This window comes from Enhydra lutris, unplaced genomic scaffold (assembly GCF_002288905.1).
Source record: "Enhydra lutris kenyoni isolate GAN:26980312 unplaced genomic scaffold, ASM228890v2 scaffoldscaffold3, whole genome shotgun sequence".
In the NCBI taxonomy this organism is placed as follows: Eukaryota; Metazoa; Chordata; class Mammalia; order Carnivora; family Mustelidae; genus Enhydra; species Enhydra lutris.
The window spans coordinates 45,257,044-45,278,947 of NW_019154087.1; the positions used below are offsets into that span (position 1 = coordinate 45,257,044).

General features: G+C 43.4%; 1 protein-coding gene across 3 annotated transcripts in view; it reads left to right on the forward strand.

The window, feature by feature from the left end:
* The first annotated feature begins 258 nt into the window (after nucleotides 1–258).
* The window catches only part of LOC111153576 (transmembrane protein 131-like), a 156,170-nt gene continuing 134,524 nt past the window's right edge, over nucleotides 259–21,904 (forward strand). For all 3 annotated transcript variants that reach the window (XM_022512696.1, XM_022512705.1, XM_022512721.1), the window contains exons 1-3: nucleotides 259–390; nucleotides 1,089–1,159; nucleotides 9,134–9,177. In XM_022512696.1, coding sequence (XP_022368404.1) covers nucleotides 267–390; nucleotides 1,089–1,159; nucleotides 9,134–9,177 — 239 coding nt within the window. In that variant the 5' untranslated portion in view covers nucleotides 259–266. The remainder of the gene's footprint in view (nucleotides 391–1,088; nucleotides 1,160–9,133; nucleotides 9,178–21,904) is intronic.

Consider the following 21,904-nt stretch of genomic DNA (forward strand, 5'->3'; position numbering starts at 1 on the left):
GCATTGTCCACGTCCCCCCGCGCCCCGCCGCGTTCCGTCCCTCCCTATCTGTGGCGCACACGCGCGCAGAGCGAGCGGCGCGCGCGGGGACAGAGCAGCAGCGCCGGCGGCAGCGGTGGCGGCGGCGGCGGCTGCGGCGGCGGCGGGGCGGGGCGGGGGCGGCGCGGGGCGGGGCGGCGCGGGGGCGGGCCCGGGGCGAGGCAGCCCCGGCGCCAGCGAGCGAGCGGCGAGTGCGGCGAGCACCCGAGAGGAGCGCGAGCACCAGCATGGCGGGGCTCCGACGCCCGCAGCCGGGCTGCTACTGCCGCACCGCCGCGGCCGTGAACCTCCTGCTGGGCGTCTTCCAGGTCCTCCTGCCCTGCTGTCGTCCGGGAGGGGCTCAGGGACAAGGTCAGCCTTGCGCCGCCTGTGCTCGCTCGCCTCTCCACCCCGCCCCCCCCTTCTCTTTCTTTTAGGGAACTGCTGAAATCTATAAGAGGGCGAGGGGAGGAAGGGGAAAGGGGCAGGAGGAGGAAGGAAAGCGGTTGCAATTCTCGGCTGATAACATTTTCTGACCGCAGCGTCCTCTCCCGCGCTCCCTGCCCCCAGACAAACAGAAAGCTGGGCAGTCGCGGAGCCTGGGGACAGCGGCGCGGACCGCTAGCCGCACGCGCTCCGGAGCCTTTGTGCGCGGGCCCCGGGCGCCCCGGGCGCAGCCCCCGCTTTGTGTGGCGCGCGCTGGGGCCCCGCCGCGGCCCGGCTTCCTGCAGCTTTGTTCCACGAGCCTGGCAGCCCGGGACCCATCCCGCAGACGCCCGCCCCAAATGCTGCGGGATGCGGAGCGCCGAGTGACCGGCGGGGCGGCTTCCCCGTCTCCGTATCCCCAGTACGAGAACCTCCGACCTTGCACGCTCCCCGCGACAGGGGGGCCGCCGACTTGCACCCGTTCATTGTGCTCTTGTCCCCGGCTGGCTCCTCTGGGGGCCGGCGCTTTAAGGAGAGGGTGACTTGTTTTGGTGAGGCGGGTGCTTGGGGGCACGGCAGGGAAACAGGAAGCGTTTCTTTTCCTTGCATTAAAACGCGCTGTATTTTTTTGGTTGTTCGTGCAGCGATTGAGCCCTTGCCCAACGTGGTGGAGCTGTGGCAGGCAGAAGAAGGGGAACTCCTACTGCCCACTCAGGTGAGGACGGCCAGGTGACAGGGCGGGTGTGGGTGTGCGAGGGAGGAGCGGCCGCGAGGGAGGCCGTCGGCCCCCCAGCGGCACCAGCGCTCGGGCCGCTTTGCAAGGCAAATAAACGGTCGGGCCAAGCCTGAACACCTGGCAACGGTGGCCTTCCCAGCCTCCTCCCGCGCCATGTGACAGGGCGTGAGTCACGCCCGCCCCAAGTTCAGGAGGTGGGAGCCCTGGCCACCTCAGCAGGGCCGCGGTCGGCCAGGGCAGCCTTGTGCAGGGGAAGGGTGGGCCTTAGGGCGGGCTGGGGGCCTGGGTGCGCGAGGGGCGTGTGCCCTGTTCCCTAAGTGAGCCAGAGCCCTGTGCCTCAGGACAACAAGGAAGACTGATTGCAGAAGTGTTAGTGAGTCGCACTTGCCATTCTCGTGAAGTAGCTTTGCAGTGAAGATGGGACTTTAAAAGGTTGTAGTCTTGGATTTTTTCCAAGTGCCTTTAATTCGTGTTAGAGACACCCTCTTAACAACTTGAATTTCAGGTTTTGGGGGTTCTCCCCCCATATGATACAATGATTGCATGTGGAAAAATAATTACTAGCATTTCAATGAGAATCCGTGGCATCATACAGGGTTTATTTAGGGCTGCGGTAGATACAGTTCTGCAAGGCGTTGTGTTAAGGTTTAACGTATAACGTTTGACTGCAAATGTGCACATTAAAATATAATATTGTCAACTGCTTTTCAGCAGCGACAGTAGTGACCCCTGAATACTCTTTTTTTGGAGAGGGGAGGGTTGAATTATAAGGGAATATTCAGCTTGTGTGGGGTAATTTTTAAGATGTTCATTACTTCCCACATTGGTGACAGCACTTAATTCTATGTTGTCTCTTGCGGCTCTTTGGAAAAACAGGATGTTTAGCTGTAAGTCCACGGCTGTGCAGTTTTACATTTGAGTTTCTCCCTCCTATGTGAAGTATTAGAGTGCTGGTTTTGAGATATTCAGAATATTCACTTTAACCAGGACTAATGAATAACAGCTTCAAGGCGGAGAGGTGATTTTTAGAGGAAAATTTTCCTGGACCTTCCCTGAAGGCCAGCATGCTGAATGAGACCAGTCCTTTGAGAAAAAAACCTCATCGGGATGGAGAGCAAATAGTCTGTCCTTCTCTTAAAAGTTTATTCCCAAATGGATTTTTTTTTCCTGATTATAAATAACAGATGTGTATTGTGGAAGGTTTGGAAAATACAGAAAGATAAAAAGAACCAAATAGAAATCGTTAATGACTCTGCTGAGAGATCCACATATAAAACTTGACGGTTTTACTTTTTAAAAATATAGTTATATTTGTGTGTATCAGAGTTGTTTAAAAGCAGCATCCGTGACATTCTGGGCTGGAGACTTGTGTCTTGCGGAGACTGTCCTGGGTGCAATTCTGTGTCTTGGGGGCTACGAGATGCCCAGCTGTTAAAGCATCTCCGTCTCTACCCAGTAGATGCCAGTGGCACTTTCTCCTCCCTCCCCACCCCGCCTTGTGACAGCTAAAAATGTCCCCAGACATTGCCAGATGTCCCTGGGGAGGAAAATTGGCCTGGTTGAGAAGCACTTGTGTATATCTATATGCATTTGCATTTTTTACTCAGTTTTGGTCTGTGCTCCTTACTGGTTGGTGTTGGAAGCCAACCCAGACAGAAAGGAGAGTAAATTATAGACACTTGTTTGTTGTAGCATTAGTTGAAGATGTAGTCACTGTGCTCAGAGATGGGAATGTCAAGGCCTATGATGTGATTAATGATTTTATTTATAGCCTTCAGAGTTATTTTATACAATTCTTAATTTGTGGTTTTGTTTTGTTTCATGTAGAACGCAGTTTGTTTTGGTAAAAAAAAATGCACACAATTTAGAAACTGTCTTTCTGGAATACTCACTATAGAAGCATTTATAACTAAGCTATTTTAATCAGAGCTATAATGAAAGTGAAACTGATATTCAAAAATAATTTTCTAAATACTTCGCCTCTGTCTGTATGTCTGTCTTTTAGAGACTGTTTTACCCTGCATGTACTTGGGTGGGGGGAGGGGATGTATATGGATCTATCTATGTAAACTGTGGGTAAACATGCATATGGATCTCTCCAAGCTGCATATATACACACGCACACGTATGTGTATAAACTGTAGAGGGTTCTGAAGAAAGTTATTTTTAGAGGATTCTCTTCAAAGTATTTTGACTTTTTTCCCCCCAAAACTCCCCTATGTGTCATGGAATCAGCTGAAAAGAGTATTTATAGGTGTTTTTTGAATTTGAGCATTTCTGCTTAATTAATCTGTAGGTTGGGCTCCTTTCAGTCAGGAAGACTCCAAGGCAGAAGCTAAGATTTGTCAGGGATAGGTGAAATGGGAGCACCAGAGAGCGTGGCATTAAAAAATAGAATATTAACATTTATCACCATGAATTATTTGAACAGTTGTTTATTTTGGAAATGTTTTCTGGTGATTGGGTCTTTTTTTTTTTTTCTTTTTCTTTTTCTGATGGGTCTTTAAGTGACCAAGGACTAGAAAAATGCATCATTAGTAAAACCAAATATAATAATTAAATTGTTATAACCTTCAAGACCCTCTGGATAGGCTTCCAGGTTTTGACTCCTGGTTCCATCCCTTTTCTCAGTTTCTTCATCCGGAAAATGGGGGTAATTCTCTTAAGATCAGTAGTGCTTGAAGTATCTGGAACTTAGTAAGCACTTCACGTATGTTACCTATTCTTTTGGTATATTTCTCAGCTGACTCCTAGATTTGGTTGCTGGAGGGCATGGGACAGCTTTCCTGCTTTCCAGGGCCGAGAGTTCAGTACTATCATATGTCTACAGGTGTATAGATATGTTATGTTATTTGTATTTTTTTGTTATGTGCTGTTTTATGTGGTCAATACATAGGACGTAGGAACATAAAACACTTTATCCATGATAATAATGAGAAAGAAGGAAAAAAATGTAGTTTTATTCTTAGATTTACAGAACTTTTCCTCTCTTCTGACTTTACTTATCCCATCCTTCAATACAAAGTGGTGATGGTTAGGAACCAGACAAATGTTTTCATTAGCTTATTATCAGGAAATAATGGCCTGTGTGCGAGACACTGCATTGTGTACCTGCTCAATTCACCTTCGAGGTACAAACCCTTCTGTGATCCCCTTAACCTGCTCTGACTCTCAGGCCCTTCCTGACCTTGTGTGTCGTTCCAATCAGTCCTCCGGGATGCTCTGGGATGCTCCCTCTAGCAGGCCCCACATGTATCTGTTGAATGAAAGGACAAATGCCCATTGGAGCCAGTCCTTCCAGACCTCTAACTCAGCAGTGGCACTGTTGTCATTTCTCTCTATGAATTTCTTGAGTGTCTGGATTTTTTCTTTGCCTTGCCTGTACCTTCTTGCCCTAACTGGATTCCCTGTAAGAGAGTTTGGGCTTCTAAGCTTGGTGGTCCCATTGTGGCCACAGTTGAGGAGAGCCAGTTATCAGTGTCTTGTCCTGTTTGTGAGGTTAATTTCAAAGGTGGCTTTCGGAATGCCTTAAGTGTTGATTTCCTACCGTTGTTCTTTGTTTTTGTTTTTGTTTTGGTGAGTGCTAGCAGCAAGAACGCAGTCTAGAATTTTTTCTTCTAATCCATTCAGACTTTGCTGAGATGAGAAGCCTCCTAACACCTCTGGTTAGATTTGGGACACTGACATTTTTGCTGAGTACAAGCAGCTGTTACCTGATACAGAATCGTATTGGTCTGGTTTGGGGTGGCTAGGCTTAGTGCTTTTCTGGCCTTGTTTGTTCATCTAGCAGACACTTAGCATGGGCCTGACCCAGTTAGGCCCCTGGGATACAGTGATTATAAGTAAGAAAGTCTCTGCCTTTAAAAATCTCATGTCTTACTCCCTTAAGTCTGATGGTATAGGTAACAGAAACTGGTAGAAAGTGAGACAGGGAATAGTACATTGAATATCTGAATTCTTTATTATCTCAGGTACTGTGTTATGTAATCGCATCTTGCTCCAGTCAGTGAATCATCGACTGGTATTTGGAAATCTTTTTGTCATAGAGATTTATTTTTGGTTTAATCTACTTCCACTGTCAACATAAAAAATAATACCTAACATGAGTTGAGTATCACTGGCATTGTTTCAGCACTTTATGCATTACTAATACTCACATTCATATACTTAAAAGTGTGAAGTGTTATGACCTGACTTTACAGATGAGGAAACTGAGGCACAGAGTCATTAGAAAAATTACCCAAGGCTGAAGGAATGGGCCAGTGGTATGATTTGAATCCAGGAGGCGCTGAGCTTCAAAGCCCATGCTCTTGGCTGCTAGGTCACTGTGTGAGTTTTTGCAGTCTGAACAGTATTGTGGTGGTAAAGTTCCTGGGTCTGAGGGAGATACCTTTGTGTTTTGTTTTGAATTAGAAAAATTTGTTTCGTGAAGTTTTTAAAAATGGTCATATCCACTAGTATTTTTGAAATTTTTGTTTAAAATTTTTTTTATGGAGGCATAATTGACATATAACCTTAGTTTACTTTCAGGTGTGCAACATAACAGTAAGTCTAGTTACCATCTGTCACCATACATAGTTATAAAACGTTTTTTTTTGGCTTATGATAAAAACTTTAAAGATTTATTCTCAGTAATTTTCAAATTTGCAGTATAGTATTATTCACTGGTTGCATGCTATACATTACATCCCCAGGACTTCTGTACTTATTTTATAACTAGAAGTTTGTACCTTTTGACCAACTTCAACCATTTTCCCCGCCACTCCCCAGCCCTCTTGGCTCCCCAGCAATCACTGGTCTGTTCTCTGCATCTGTGAGCTTGGTATTTGTTTTTGGTTTTTGTTTTTAAATTATTTTATTTATTTATTTATTTAGAGTATGAGCGGCCAGGGGTGGGGTGGGCAGAGGGGGAGAGAGAGAATCTTTGGCAGAGTCCATGCTAGCACGGGGCTCGATCCCATGACCTTAGATCATGAACTGAGCTGAAACCAAGGATTGGAGACTCAACTGACTGAGCCATCCAGGAGCCCCTGTTTTTGTTCTTGTTTCTGAAATTCTGTATCTGAGAGCAACCACAGGTATTTGTCTTTCTCTGTTTGACTTATCTCACTTAGCATAATGCCCTAAGGGTCCATCCATGTTGTTGCAAATAGATTTCATTTTTTTAATGACTGCATAGCATTTCATTATATGTATATGTACATATATGTTTATATACCGCATCATTGTCCCTTCATCTTTCAGTGTACACTTAGGTTGTTTACGTATCTTGGCTGTTGTAAGTAATGCTGCTATGAACATGGGGGTACAGATAGTTTTTTGAATCAGTGTTTTCAGTTTCTTCAGTTAAATACCCCAAAGTGGAATTATTAGATCAATTTTTAATTTTTTGAGGACCCTCCATACTGTTTTCCAGAGTAGCTGCCGCAGTTTGCCTTCCCACCAACAGTGCATGGTTGTTAATTCTTGTCTTTTTGGAAGTAGCCATTCTAACAGGTGTGAGGTGTATATCCACTAGTATTTAAGGAACAGCTAGACTGTACTTAGCTCTGCAGACATTTACTGAGCATGTACTGTGGGCGAAGCACTGGTCTAGGGGCTGCAGATGTCGTGTTGAACAAAAAAAACCCCTGCCCTAATGGAGCTTGCAGTCTGATGGAGGCATATAGATGGTAAATAAGAAGTAGAATAGATTATATGTTCTTTAGTCTGTTAGAAAGGCGTCAGTGCTGTATGGTGGCAGACCAGAGGAAGATTCAGGTGATGGGAGCTGGAGTTTTAATTTAACAAGTTGAAGCAGGTTGGTTTGAGAAGACCTAGAAAGCAGTGAGAGATTTGGAATAGCTAGTGCAAGGGCCCTGAGGCACTGCCAAGGGGATGCTTAGCGAAATTATAAGATTTGGCTCCCGCCCTTTGAGAGCCTGGTGGTGGTGGAGAGATAAGGCTGGTACTACCCTGAGATAACATTCAAGTGCTGAAATGTAGGAACTGAGAGGAGGGAGGAGGAACAGTGTATCTTGGAGGAGCCTATTACTGGCTTAGGGCTGGGAGGGCTGCTTAGAAGCCTGCATTAGCAGAGGTGTGAATGGGACCTCCTCTAGATCCTTACTGGAGTGACTGTTTTTAAGCTGATGCTTCAGCTGGGAGTCCAGAGCTCCTGATGAAGTGTGGCTGTAGCGATTGGGATGGGTATGTCAAGGTCATTTGACAGTTGCCAGGTTAGGAGCTTAGAGTACGTCTGTCTGACTCGCAGCAAGGGAGCGGTGGTAGGCTCTTGATATGGGATGCTGTGTCCATACCAAGTGGGTGGAAAGTCGTGACTGATGTTGCAGAAAATTGGTCATGCGGAGACACAAGGGGTGGACTGGAGGCAGCAGCCTTAAACAGAGTGAAGAGCCCCATCTGTGCTGGTCATGGAGGCCTGGGGTACTGATGGTGTGGGCTGCTTTGCTGGCAGAAAGGATGGAGAAGAAAGCACAGGTCTATACCGTAGTTCAGTTGAGTGAGTAGGTCTTAATGGCTGGAGGTGAAGGAAGGAGAGCAGTATAAAGTGACCCTAAGGTTTGTCCATAGGTCAAGGAGTGCAATGGTATCCTTGACAGAAGGAGACCTGTTAGAACAGAAACCACTTGGCAGGGGCCCCGGATGTTGCTAAGTCACTGTTGATCATTACTGTTTCGGGGGAAGACAAAATGCGTATGTGCTAGAGGCATTTGTGTTGTGGGGCACCTGCCGCGTGCTGGCCACAGCCTGGTGCCGGGCTTCCCAAAGCGGTAGGAGTCTTGCTTTCTGGAAAGATAGGCATTCCCTGAGCAACTATATTGATGATTGAGGAGGAGTTGGGTCCAGCGGTGGGGATTTGGGCCCCACGGTGATAAGCTTGCGTCAACATTGTGAGTGAATTGGTTAGGGAGTCTGGGCCCAGGAGAACTGGTAGTGACAGGTAGGAAGGCAGGGGGTGGAGAGTCAGTAAGTACCAAGAGCAAGAAGCTGGAGGACCAGGAAGGCTGGGTATTCCTGAACCCAGCAGTGACAAGCTTTGGGAAAGAATGGTCAAGACTGTGTCTGCCAGGCAAATACGTGTAGTATTTAATTGGATCTACCCTTGTGGTTCTGTTTCTTTTCTTTTCTTTTTTTTTTTAAAGATTTTATTTATTTATTTGTCAGAAAGAGAGAGAGAGAAAGCACACAAGCAGGCAGAGAGGCAGGCAGAGACGGAAAGAGAGGCAGGCTCCCTGCTGAGCAAGGAGCCCGATGCAGGACTCCATCCCAGGACCCTGGGATCATGACCTGAGCCGAAGGCAGCGGCTTAACCCACTGAACCACCCAGGTGCCCCTCCCTTTTCTATATTATCATTAAACTTTATTTTATGCGATTCAAGTTAAATGTTAAAAAAAAGGCTCTTGGAGAGAAGAGATGTCTAACTAGTTTTGAAATTATGTTTAGGTCATGACTTTAAGCAGGGAGAAACTTTATTTACACTATCTGAGGGATTACATGGCAATTTATGGCTTTTAGGAGTATCATTCTTTCAATAATCAATAAATATTCATTAATATACCTGCTGCTATCAATATCCATAAATATTCATTGAATACCTGCTGTGTTTCAGGCACTATTTTTATTTTTATTTCACTTTTTAAAAAATTTTTTCCAAGATTTTATTTCTTTATTGAGAGGGAGTGGGAAAAAGGGGAGGAGCAGAGGGAGAAGGAGAGAGAGAGAACTCAAGCAGACTCCATCCTGAACATGGAGCCTGATGTGGAACTGGATCTCACTACCCTGAGATCACGACCTGAGCTGAGATCAAAGGATGGATGCTTAACTGGCTAAGCCACCCAAGTGCCCCTAGGCACTAGTTTTAGACATTTAAGGATTGTTTCTTCTGGAGATTTTTGCGTTGTTTTGAAATAACTGTTAAACCATGTTTTTTTGTTTGTTTTTATCAATAGGGTGATTCCGAAGAGAATATGGAGGAGCATTCTCAAGAACAGAGGTAAGAAAAACAACAGGAGCAAATACCTGCATTCTGAACGTTGCTGTCCACTTTGGATGCTGTCTGAAGTCTTGGTATATGTACGTTTATGTTTACATGTTTAATAGATCAGTGATATACCTTGCTCTTTGGCGTTGGGGTGTCTGTGGTCTCTAATAATTAATATGTCTTTGTTTGAAAATAAGGTTGTACAGAAAACTGTTAGAAATATCTCCCCCATCCCCAATATTCAGCCTTGCATTTTCCATGGCGTACTTATGCTGCCCCCCTTTTCACAAATACCTGTTTAGCATCAGGCATAGTGCTGGGTGCTGTGTGTAAAATAAGGACCCAAACCTGTGTTGATTGTAGTGGTGGAGTCAGACATTACTGTAAATAAAACAAAATGGTTGTGATTACACTATCAACAATCACATTGCTGTGGTATAGAATAATGAGGAAGGTCAGGTGGGGCCCCTCTTAGCAGGTGATATTTGAGCTGAAGGCTGTGGAGGACTAGCCACGCAGCAAGCAGCAAACAAAGGGAGAGTGGTCTGGGCAGAGGGAGTGGCAGGTGCAAAGGCCCGGAGGTGGGAGGCACTGGCAGCATTCCAGAAACTTGGAGAAGGCCAGTGTAGTATGTGGGATACTAAGATAAGGTAGGACCTTAGAAACCACAGTAAGGAGGTAGGGTTTTATTTTTTTAAGGGTGGTATGATTTGTTAATGGATTTAAAGCAGGGGCTAGCAAATCTAAAGGTGTAAACTAGATTTTTAAGAGAATACTTTGGGACAGTTGGTTAAGAGTTTGCCTTCAGCTTCTTTCATGATTCCAGGATCCCTCTCCATTTGCCCCTCGCCCCTGCTCATGCTCACTCTGTCTCTCTCTGTCTCTCTCTCAAACAGATAAATAAAATTAAAAAAAAAAAAATACCTTGGTGGTGGAGCAGTCTCCGTCACTTGTCAGACTGGGATGTCTGGTCGCTTGGAGGTACACGGAGACTGGGCACAGGGATTTCTTTCGGAGAGTCAGCTTCTAGATCTCATTATCCATATAGTCTCCTGATACTGATCTGAGGTTACAAGTTATCCTTTTCTACCTCCTCTTTTGTAATCTCTCTTTTCCACTTTATAGGAGAAAGCCAGACTTCTTCCCCAGCCCCCATCTTACTATGTGCTCCATCTTGGGCAAACAGAGGCGTGATTTGAAATACTGGCATTGGTTAGGAGAAGCGATTAACTCTGACTCGATAACAAATTCTTTTCTAATGCTGGTGGTTTTTAAACCTGTCCACAAAATTGAAGGGCACAATCAAATCAGCAATTGATAGATCATCAGAAGTTATTTTTAATGATAGATCACTGTGCTTTTTGGGTAAACAGTGAGGGAGTTTAGAGACTATAAGGATAGTAACAATTCTTCCATTCACACCCATTTATGTGAACAAGCTTTTTCAGGGCTTACATTTTAAAAAAGAAGTAGACAAGAAAAATACTAGTCACATGAATCAAGGATGGGGGTAAGACACTTTCATCCATTTCTTTAAGGAATGCATTTTCAGTAAATTTGTTTCCTTATGTCTAATCACCTATTAAGATTTATAGAATTTGTTGGTTTGATCGGTTGTGTACTAACGAAAATTATACTGGTAATTCAGAAGAAAAAATATTTAACACTTAAACCCAGTAGTCACAGGAAATTTTTTTTTTTAAAGACTTTATTTTTTTCATTTGAAAGACAGAAATCACAAGCAGGCAGAGAGGCAGGCAGAGAGAGAGGAAGGGAAGCAGACTCCCTGCTGAGCAGAGAGCCTGATGTGGGGTTTGATCCCAGGACCCTGGAATCATGACCTGAGCTGAAGGCAGAGGCTTTAATCCACTGAGCTGCCCAGGCGCCCCAGCACAGGAAATATTTTTAAAAGCCCAACATTTCAGGTGAAACACATAGTTTTGTTTCAGAAGTCTTTCAACATAATGATGTACATGTTAGGTTAAAATCCTTGGAGGGAGGGGCTCCTGGGTGTCTCAGTTGGTTAAGCCTCTGCCTTCAGTTCAGGTCATGATCCCAGGTCCTGGGTTGGAGTCCCGCATTGGGCTCCCTACTTAGTGGGGAGCCTGCTTCTTCCTCTCCCTCTGCCTGCCATTTCCCCTGCTTGTGCTTGCTCATTCACTCGCTGTGTCTCTGACAAATAAATAAAGTATTAAAAAAAAAAATCCTTGGAGGGAATATCCAGCCATACAAGAATGCCTATTGGTGTGTTTAAAAATATGGACAATGATAGGACAGCTGGCTGGCCCAGTTGATACAGCAGGTGACTCTTAATTTTGGGGTCATGATTTGGAGCCCCATGCTGGGTATAGAGATTACTTAAAAAAAAAAAAGAATGATAGTAGATTTCATTGAGTAGTGTTCAGATTCCATTGCATATATATATTTTTAAAATATTTTATTTATTTATTTGACAGAGAGAGAGATCATAAGTAGGCAGAGAGGCAGGCGGGGGGGGGGGGAAGCAGGCTCCCAGCTGAGTAGAGAGCTTGATGCGGGGCTCCATTCCAGGACTCTGAGATCATGACCTGAGCTGAAGGCAGAGGCTCAATCCACTGAGCCACCCAGGCACCCCATCCATTGCATATATTTTTAAAAGTGATGGTGAGTTTTATTTAGAAAGCTGTTATTTATAATATGGCAGAAATGACATTCTTTGCAGCCATTTAAATTCATAATATAAATTTTTTTTTTTAAAGATTTTATTTATTTCTTTGACACAGAGACAGATCACAAGTAGGCAGAGAGGCAGGCAGAGAGAGAGGGAGAAGCAGGCTCCCGGCTGAGCAGAGAGCCTGATGTGGGGCTCGATCCCAGGACCCCGAGATCATGACCTGAGCTGAAGGCAGAGGCTTAAACCACTGAGCCACCCAGGCGCCCCCATAATATAAAATTTTAAATGTGGGATAAATATATGAGGCAGAATTCAGTGTTTGTCACTGTCTTCTGTTTGAGTGTAGGGGAGGGAGCAAGGAGAGGTGAGGATTGCTGGTGGTGGTTCAGACGAGGCTGGTGGGAGTTGGGAAGTTCTGAGATGGATTTTGGGGGTGGAACAGATTCATCGATTGCTGAATCAGTGGTAGAGAAGGAGGGGAAGTGAAGTCACAGAGGGCCTCTAGAATTTGGCTTGAGCATCTGGAGGGATGAAAACTGAGATGGGAAAGGAAGTAGGGGAGGGAATCAGGAACTTTGTTTGGTTGCCTCATAGGAATGTCAAACTTGATTTGACAAGTTCCTGAGGCAGTGGTACTGTGAGCCCCGAGCTAGGAAGCCCTGGGCAGCCTCTAGGGGTGGGCGTATCCAGCCTGTAGGCAGCCTGGTGTGCGCCTTAGCCTTTGTTCTCTTCTGTAGATTGCTGTGCTCTCTTCTTTCTCATCAGTCAGAATTGGTTACTTTCCTCCGTTTTCTGTCAGACTTGAAGGTATCAGTAGATGTTATCCCCGTGGGTCTTTTTACGTAGTGTCAGAGTGCTAGGGAAGGTGTGTGGGGTGGGAGGAGGCAGTTATTCAGCACAGTGGCTTTCGAACTTTCTGACAGTGACTCATGGTAAGGGATATATTTTACATCATGCGCACCTAGCTGCCCATACACATATATCTGGATGTATGAATATGTGTGTGCATGCTTTATTTATTTATAAAAGTGCTTACCTGTACTACCTGAGTCATACTCTTTTTTCTTTTTTTTAAAAAGATTTTATTTATTTATTTGACAGAGATCACAAGTAGGCAGAGAGGCAGGCAGGGAGGGCTGGGGGAAGCAGGCTCGCTGCTGAGCAGAGAGGCCGATTCAGGGCTCAATCCCAGGACCCTGAGATCATGACCTGAGCCGAAGGCAGAGGCTTTAACCCACTGAGCCACCCAGGCGCCCCTGTCATACTCTTTTCTATTTCATTTTTTTATTGTGATGAAATATATATAACAGTTCCCATTTAAACCATTTTTAAACGTCAGGTCTGTGGCATCGAGCTCATCCACACAGCTGTGCAACCATTCACTACCATCCATCCACAGACCTTTTCGAGTTAATTTTATTTCATGTAAAAAGAAATGCTGGTTACCTCTACAGGAATGGTTTTAAAATTTCTTAATCATGAATCCCATTTTGATCAGCCCTGATTTATATGTTTCAATCTCTCAATATTAACTATTTTGTAGTATTTTGCTCTTACATTATCGCTAGTTGCTTTCCTTTTAACTTGGCTTCCAAGCCTCTTCCTCTGTTTCTTCTGGCTTTTTTTCCCTCCCTCCCTCCCACCTTGGGATTTGTTCCTCATGTGTAAAGACTAGATCATGACATGGGTTGGATAGTACTGTTAGAGAATTTTCTTTGTGTCTGTTTCCTGAAGATGTAGGTTCTGGAGCTCTTTCCAGGAATTCTCTCTGTAAGTGTAATGTCCTGTGATAGGTAAATGAATCACCTAAGTACTTAGTATTCATTTACCTTTACTGCACTGTTGAGAAATTTTTTAAATGAAAATTTTAATACCTCCAAAGCTCATATAATGCCTTGCTATAGTTAAAGTAAAACTTCTGTTTTAGAATATATTTAGATTTATAGAGAAGCTGTGAAGATGGTACAGAGAGTTCTCATAGAGCCCTCATGCACTTTACCCAACTGCTGACATCTTCTGTTACGGTGGCACATTTGTTAGAACTAAGAAATCAACACTGGTGCGTTACCGTCAACTAAACTCCTCATTATTTGAACTTGACTTGTTTTTCCCTGATGTCATTTTTTTGTCCAGGATCCCATCCAGGATGCCGCATTACTTTTAGTTGTCATGTCTCCTTAAGACCTCTTGGTTGTGACAGTTTGTAATATTTTCCTTGTTTTTGAAACCTTGACTGTTTTGAGGAGTACCGCCTCAGCTCTTTTGTAAAATGTCCCTCTGTTTGGGGTTGCCTGATGTTCTGTCTCCTGGTTAGATTGGGGGTATGTGTTTCTGGGAGGAAGAATACAGCTATAAATTGATATTGTCATCACATATCAAGGATATCCCCTGTCAACGTGGCTTATTGCTTTGATATTGACCTTAATCACTTGGCTTTTTCATCTCTTCTAGTGCTACACTCTTTGGAGCCAAGTCATTGAATGGAGTTAAACTCCACCTACAGAAATTATTTGGAGTTCTTCTCTGTGGGAGACATGTTTATTTTCCCTCATTTATTCATTCAGTCATTTATTTATATCAGTATGGACATACTTATTTTACTTATTTTACGCTTTGGATTATAATCTGATATTAACTTTGCCCTGCTAGCTTAATGTCCTGCCTAAATCTTATTGTGAAGTTATTACTGCCTCTTTACACATGGTTTTAAACATTTTTGTGATTTTTGGTTTTAATTATTACCCCACATGCTAACTCTCAGTTGATAAATAAGACTCGAAGTCAGTAGAGGCAGTGCTCCGGAATTCTGCACCACAAATGCCTCGTCTCGAGAGGCACCATCTAGAGGACCACACTGCGACTCCAGATAGCTGTGGCCATAAAAGAGAGTGTCAAAATGTCCCAAGAAAAGTGGAGATGGCACTGACATCTATCCCTGATGAGAATCTGAATCTGAAGAGGGCTCTGTGTCTCAGTCTGCAGCCTACCCAGGGTGGGGCCCGAAGCAGACCACCATTTCTCTTGGGGTGGACGGTTCTGGAGTTGCCACCCTATGATCTCAAACACACTTTGGGAAAGCTTTCAGGGAAATTGGCCTCAGTGAAGATTTTGTTTGTATTAACTTGACTTAATCTTCTGTGAATGCTATGTAATTGCATTTGGTTGAAAGCCAGGAAAGCAATATCTGAAAGACTTTCTCCCCTCTTGCCTCTGAGTCCACGTTTTCCTCCCGGGTGTTCTCAAATACCAGCAGTAATCTGTTCCTTCGCTGAAAGTGAGAGATTGCATTTGGGACTTAGCGATGAGAGCCAGTGAGAGCAGACTTCAGCTCTTGTGGGAATCGAATGCTCTCTGGGAAGCTCGTCTGGCTCTCTGTATGTAGCTCCCACAAGCCTTGCTGGCGTACATTTGTTAGAATGTGAACAGTGTGAGCAATGGCGAGGCGAACAGTATAGTGTATCAGCGTTTAAAAATGGTGATATGAAAGTCGTAAATACCGACTGGTCAAGTACAGTGTGGGACCTGTCATCGTGTTGTGTTTTTTTGATGTGATTTTATATGATCAGTTAACAGCAGCAAACTGTGTTCTCCTGAATCCGTTTTTACATCAGGTAAGGGCTGAGCCTAAGAGTCAGGACATGAAGAAAGTCTTGTTAACCTTTCAGCAACATACTGAAAGATATAATTGCAGACAAAAATGACTTAATCGCTAGGGAAACTTCCTTTTGGCAGTGAAGGGGATTTCAGAGCCCCCACAGGGAATGGAACTGCTTTTCACTTTTCTTTGTTCTCCTTTAGAAGTTGAAAGCTGTTTTTTCAGTATAACCCCCCAGTTCCTTACCTGTTGACAGGATGCTAGCTTTTTAACCTGAGCATGCCTCCCCAGGGTTCCACTGTGGACATTATTCTCTTCCCATCTGTCGTTTCCTCCGAGGTGATCTCACCTGTTCTCTTGGGGCTTTACCTAAATAGAAAGAAGTTGAACTTCGATTGTACCTTCTAGCCAGGGGTCTTACCTGTCCAGCTGCCCACAGAGAACTCCTTTTAGCTTTCAGATGCTGCTAACTTACCGAGCTCTCAGGCTCAGTTCCTTCTCAGCCCTCCCCCCCCCATTGTGCACCATACATTAATTTGTGTAAGCCAGAAACCAGGATGCCCCCTTGACTCCTTCCTACTCCCCACCCTAGTGTATGACCAGGTCGTGGCTAGATCTTCAGATGGTCTGCTACCTCCATTTTATAGCTACCCAAACCTGTTTTCCACCTTCCCACCTGAGTAATGTATCTCAGTGATACCTCCTTTCCTGTCCTTACTTCTACACACAACCTTGCTCTTTGTGGCCAAGTGTAGACTTTGGAATATAGCATAGAAGGCCTTCTGTGATCTCGGCCCTGCTCACTTCTTCACCCTTCCTGCCCCTGCTTCTCCCTTCCCTCTTTCACATGGACTCCTGCTCTCTTCTCTTCTCTTCTCTGGCTAAGCCCCTTACCTGGCCAACTCCATATAGTACCGTCGCACTTGTAACACAGGGCCTATCTTTGTTTAAAATCACCTGTCTTGGCATTGTCCTGAGTCTCGTTCCACTAATTCCTTAGCACCCAACCTAGTACTTAACATCTAGGTGAAGAAATGCTAAATGAAGGGAGGCAAGCTCCTGATATAAATTTAAGTCTTTTAAATTGATAACTTGTATTGTTTCACACGTTCTTTGTATCCAAGCCCACAGACCATATTTGCCATCAAATTCAAAGCAGTGGTATTAGTATTAGAGGTTGTGGTTTTTAAATTAGGTCATTGCACTTGGTGTGTTTTTAAAGAAAATGGGTTATTAGCTTTATTGGTGCGTGCCCCGTGGTACCTTCTACAGAGTCATGTGGGCCCTGGGAAGGTTGCAGAATGAATGCATTCAGTCATGTTCTGCATGGCCCTCACAGTCTAAAGTAAATTTTCACTGACTATAAGAGAGCTGCTAATATAGATATTCTTAGAATTCAAACTTTCAACAGGGTTCTTGGTATATATTAAAATTGTTTTCAAGTCACAAAATATTTTTTTTGGTTTTTTTTTTTTTTGGTTGTTTGTTTTTAGGTTTTGAAATTTTCAGCAAAGCTTTTGAGACTTATTTATATAATTGTTTAGTCCTCAATTAGAATTAATTAGAAAAAATAGTATAGTAGGATCAGTATCCTAATTCTGATTTTCATTAAAATTATTACTTCTAGATTTATTTTTTACAGACTTTGGAGTGATTAAGCTTGTGCTAATTTATATCTTTATATTGAAAAAGATATTTGAACCAATTTTAATAATTACAGGTATATTTTAAAGGGTTATTCTAGATTAAAACTAAGCAAAACATTTCATTAATACTCACGATCCTGAAACCATAAAGTAGAATCAAAATCTCAAGAGTCGGGGCGCCTGGGTGGCTCAGTGGGTTAAGCCGCTGCCTTTGGCTCGGGTCGTGATCTCAGGGTCCTGGGATCGAGCCCCGCGTTGGGCTCTCTGCTCAGCGGGGAGCCTGCTTCCTCCTCTCTCTCTGCCTGCCTCTCTGCCTGCTTGTGATCTCTCTCTGTCAAATAAATAAATAAAATCTTTAAAAAAAAAAAAAAATCTCAAGAGCCTGGGTATGGTCCCTAAATGTGGCATAACTTGTGCCAGAAACGTCCCTAAACATGGTGTAACTTGTGCCAGAAACTTGATGTTCATTACCTTAGACTAGAAATTGCCTTTAGGCGGAGTGTCTTAATCCAACACTCAAAGTCTGACTCTCAGCTCGCTTCACAACTGTCTCAGCTCCTTGTCACAAATATTTCACAGTCAGGTGTCTTCTGAAGTCTGTTCAGTGGGTGTGCATCCTGAAGTAAGAGCTAGGCAGATTCAACAGCTCAGGAAGACTTGCCCATGGAAATGACAACATGGGTATTAAAAAGTACGTAAAAGATTTGTAAGGAGCTTCTTTCAGACCAGAGCAAAGTTACCACTGTGAGTGAAAGAGAGACTTGGATGTTTTGCCATTTCAAACCCAACCTCCATCTTCAAGAAAGCTTACAGCTGTATAGTTAGAGATGAGCTGACACTGTGGTTGTCTTAGGTTTCTTTGATGCTGGGAGAATTGTGCTTTGGTTGCTCTTTACTCATCACGATGTGCTGATGAGAAATAAAAGTACTTTTCAGAAGGATCCCAGTATACTGACAGCAGTATCCATCAATGCTGTGGAGGCATTCTGGATGTGCTGGGATACCAAACTTCATATTGTTTAAGAGGGTGACAGAGCTTGGGATTTCAAGGTTCAAAGGAGAAATAGAATTTCCCAAGGCAGTATTCTCTGTCTAGGAACATAAGTATTAAAATAAGAGGGTCTCCTGGGAGCTCGTTACTCTAGTTTTAAATGAATTGTCATCAGATTGTTTTGTTGTTGCAGTCTTCCACATATGAAATAAGAATCTGGAGTAATAGTGATTCCCACTCCCACTCCAGTAGGTGTAACAAAAGAATGTTGCCACTTCATAAATAATTAACTACAGTAGTCTAGACAGTATTTCACAGATGGTGTGCTCAGTAAAGATGCTTCTGGAACCATTGTTTTTGAATTGCTTTGCAAACTCATTTATGAATGATACAGGGAAAGTCTTGTTTATTGTAGCCTTTCCCAATGTTTTCTCCCAAGTAGTGGGGATGTAGTTTTAAAAAGTCTGCTATGAACATGAAAATTCTTTGAAATTAAAAAAAAATATATTTTTAATTCATTGAGAATTTTAAGTCATTTTAAAATTACTCACTGATCGCTCTTTTTTTTTCTTTCAAAAATCTTTTAGTAAAATGTGTGTTTTGGGAAGATTGCTGTATTTACCTCATGGGATAATTTTCTGTGCTACACACATACATATCCCAGTTGGAGAAACAAGGTTTTAGTACCATATATGTTTCTTCCCTCACGGCCAATTCCTGTAGTTTTTACCCAGTTTGTTCAGATATTTCAATCAGAAGACATAGCTCTGGATGGCATGTGGCTCTTGGGCTAAATCTAAACATTACCTATTAATAAACTGTGGGGACAACACCAAACTAAAAAGCTTCTGTACAGCAAAGGAAACCATGACCAAAACAAAAGGCAACCTGTGGAATGGGAGGAGATATTTGCAATGACATATCTGATGAAGGATTAGTATCCAAAATATATATCGAACTCATACAACTCAACACCCCCCAAAATGAATAATCCATTCGAAAACAGGCAGAAGACAGGCAGAAGAAGAGACATTTCTCCAGAGAAGACATCCAGATGGCCAACAGACACATGAAAGATGCTCTATACCACTTACCAGGGAAATGCAAATCAAAACCACAATAAGATCCACCTCACACTTGTCAGAATGGCTAAAATCAAAAACACAAGCAACAACCAATGTTGGTGGGGATGTGGACAAAAAGGAACTGTTGTGTACTGTTCGTGGGAATGCAAGCTTGTACAGTTACTGTGGAAAAGAATATGAAGGTTCCTCAAAAAAATTAAAATTAGAGGGGCACCTGGGTGGCTCAGAGGGTTAAGCCTCTGCCTTCAGCTCAGGTCATGATCTCAGGGTCTTGGGATTGAGCCCCACATCGGGCTCTCTGCTCAGCAGGGAGCCTGCTTCCTCTTCTCTCTCTGCCTGCCTCTCTGCCTACTTGTGATCTCTGTCTATCAAATAAATAAAATCTTAAAAAAAAAAATAAAATTAGAAATACCATATGATCCAGTAATTCCGGCACTGGATATTTACCCAAGAAAATGAAAGCACTCGTTTGAAAAGATATATCCACCCCATGTTTGTTGCAGTGTTATTTACAATAGCCAGGATATGGAAGTGTTCCATTGAGAGATGAATGAATAAAAAGGAGGTTTTATATCCATATCCATATCCATATACATAAAATGGAAGAATATTCAGCCATAAAAAAGAATGAAATCTTCCCATATGTGACAACATGGAAGGACCTAGAAGGTATTATCCTAAGTGAAATAATTCAGATAGAGAAAGATGAATACCATATGAGTTCTCTAATATGTGGACTCTAAAACACAAAACAAATGAATAAGAAGAAAACCAGACTCTTCATTACAGAGAACAAAAACAGGTGGTTGCTAGAGAGGAGCGGGTGGGGGATGGGTAGAAGAGGTGAATGGGATTCAGAGGTAAAAACTTCTAGTTATAAAATAAGTCACAAAGATGAAAAGTATAGCATAGGGAATATGGTCAGTAATATTGTCATCCTATTGTGTGGTGACAGATGGGGACTATACTTATTGTGGTGAGCACTGAGTAACGTATAGAATGGTGGATTCACTATGTTGTATGCCTGAAACTAATATAGCATATGTCAACTATACTAAAGTAATTCTTTTAAACTTCAGAAAAACTTCACCCCCCCACCCCAAAACTAAATTTTTTCTATAGGAAAGATGATTTGCCACCTGTGAAATGTCCAAAGACAGCCACTGCTGCATTTGAAGGTAGTTCCCGGAGAACAGCTTCAGTAAAAACCAAACATTGTGTGTGGCTCTCACGTTGACCATTGTGCAGATGTACATAGTAAATAATTCATGTTGATGTAATGCCTTGTACATTGTTAACTTTTTGGGTTGTACTACCTTGTGGCTGTTGGTTCCTTTAGCTGACACTAAATTACTGGTAACAGGTGAAGTCCAGTTTGAATAACAATCCATCGTTCCAATGAACAGTTATGGCAGATGTATGTAGCGTGAAGCTTTGGTGAGGTAATTCCTCTGGGATCAAGACTGATCTATCTCGCTCAAAACCAGGTCTTACTAATCCAGTTAATCCATTAAAACCTGGATTTAAGTGGTTGCCCTTGTATTATACTTTATAGTTCACAAAGTATTTCTACATGCATTGTCCTTAGTTAACTAGGAATTCCATTTTATAGACGAGGAAACAGATTGAAAAAAGTAAATCAGTTTAAGATTACAGAGCTACAAAGTGGCAGAAAAGCACATAGTCTGAGGTGTCCTCTCTCAAGAAACACTTGTTTACCTTCATCTAAAGTGATATAGGGGGTGCCTGGGTGGCTCAATCAGTTAAGCCTCTGTTTTCAGCTCCCTCTCCCCCTCCCCCCTTGGTGGGGGGAGACCTGCTTGTCCCTTTCCCTCTGCCCCTTCCCTACCCTCACCCTCCCTTGTGTGCTCTCCCAAATTAATAAATACAATCTTAAAACAAAACAAAACTGATACAGGTTGGAACATGATTTTCCCAATTAGTCTGATCTCTGTAGAAGGAGACCAAATCTAAGATTGATATGTGGGAGCAACTGAATTTTTTTTTTTTTTTAAGTAACTGAATTCCCTGGTATTATATGGTTCCTAGCAAACCGCTGAGAAAAATGAGTCTGCCTCTTGTAAAGGAGACCCAGAATTGAGACTCGAGTACAATAACAGTTTACTGTGTGTTAGAGAGTTTCTTTCATTTTCTATTCTTCTTTTTTAAAGAATTCTTAGAGAGAGAGAGAGAGAGAGAGATCATGTGCATGCGCACATGCACACACACGCACAGAAGTGGGGGGTGGGGGGTAGGGGGAGAGGGAGAATCTCAAGTAGACACCCTACTGAGCTTGGAGCCCTAAGCTGGGCTTGATCCCATGATGCTGAGATCATGACCTCAGCCAAAATCGAGAGCTGGAGGCTTACCTGTCAGGGCCATCGAGGTGCCCCACCATTTTCTGTCCTGTTCTAAGTGCTGCTTATCCCCTGACATTCAGCGGCATGGCTTTTGAAATCATTGGAAAATATAAATCTGGAATTTTAGAATTACTCTGTGGAACACATACCACTGTAATGTGCACGGAGCCGTCTTTAGCCCTCTGGATGGGCATGTTACCCTGTTTGCATTGCTTTGTGATTAGATATTTTCGGCTTCAAGTAACAGAAAACCCTGACTCAACCAGCTCAAACAATGAAGAATGTGTTTTGTCACCTAACAAGAAGCCCGGAGGCTGGGTGGGTCTAGACTGGTTTACTAAGCAGGTGAGCGTCAGCACCAGGCAGCTGGGTTCTTCCAACTCCCTGTTCTGTGGCTAGCTCATGGTGC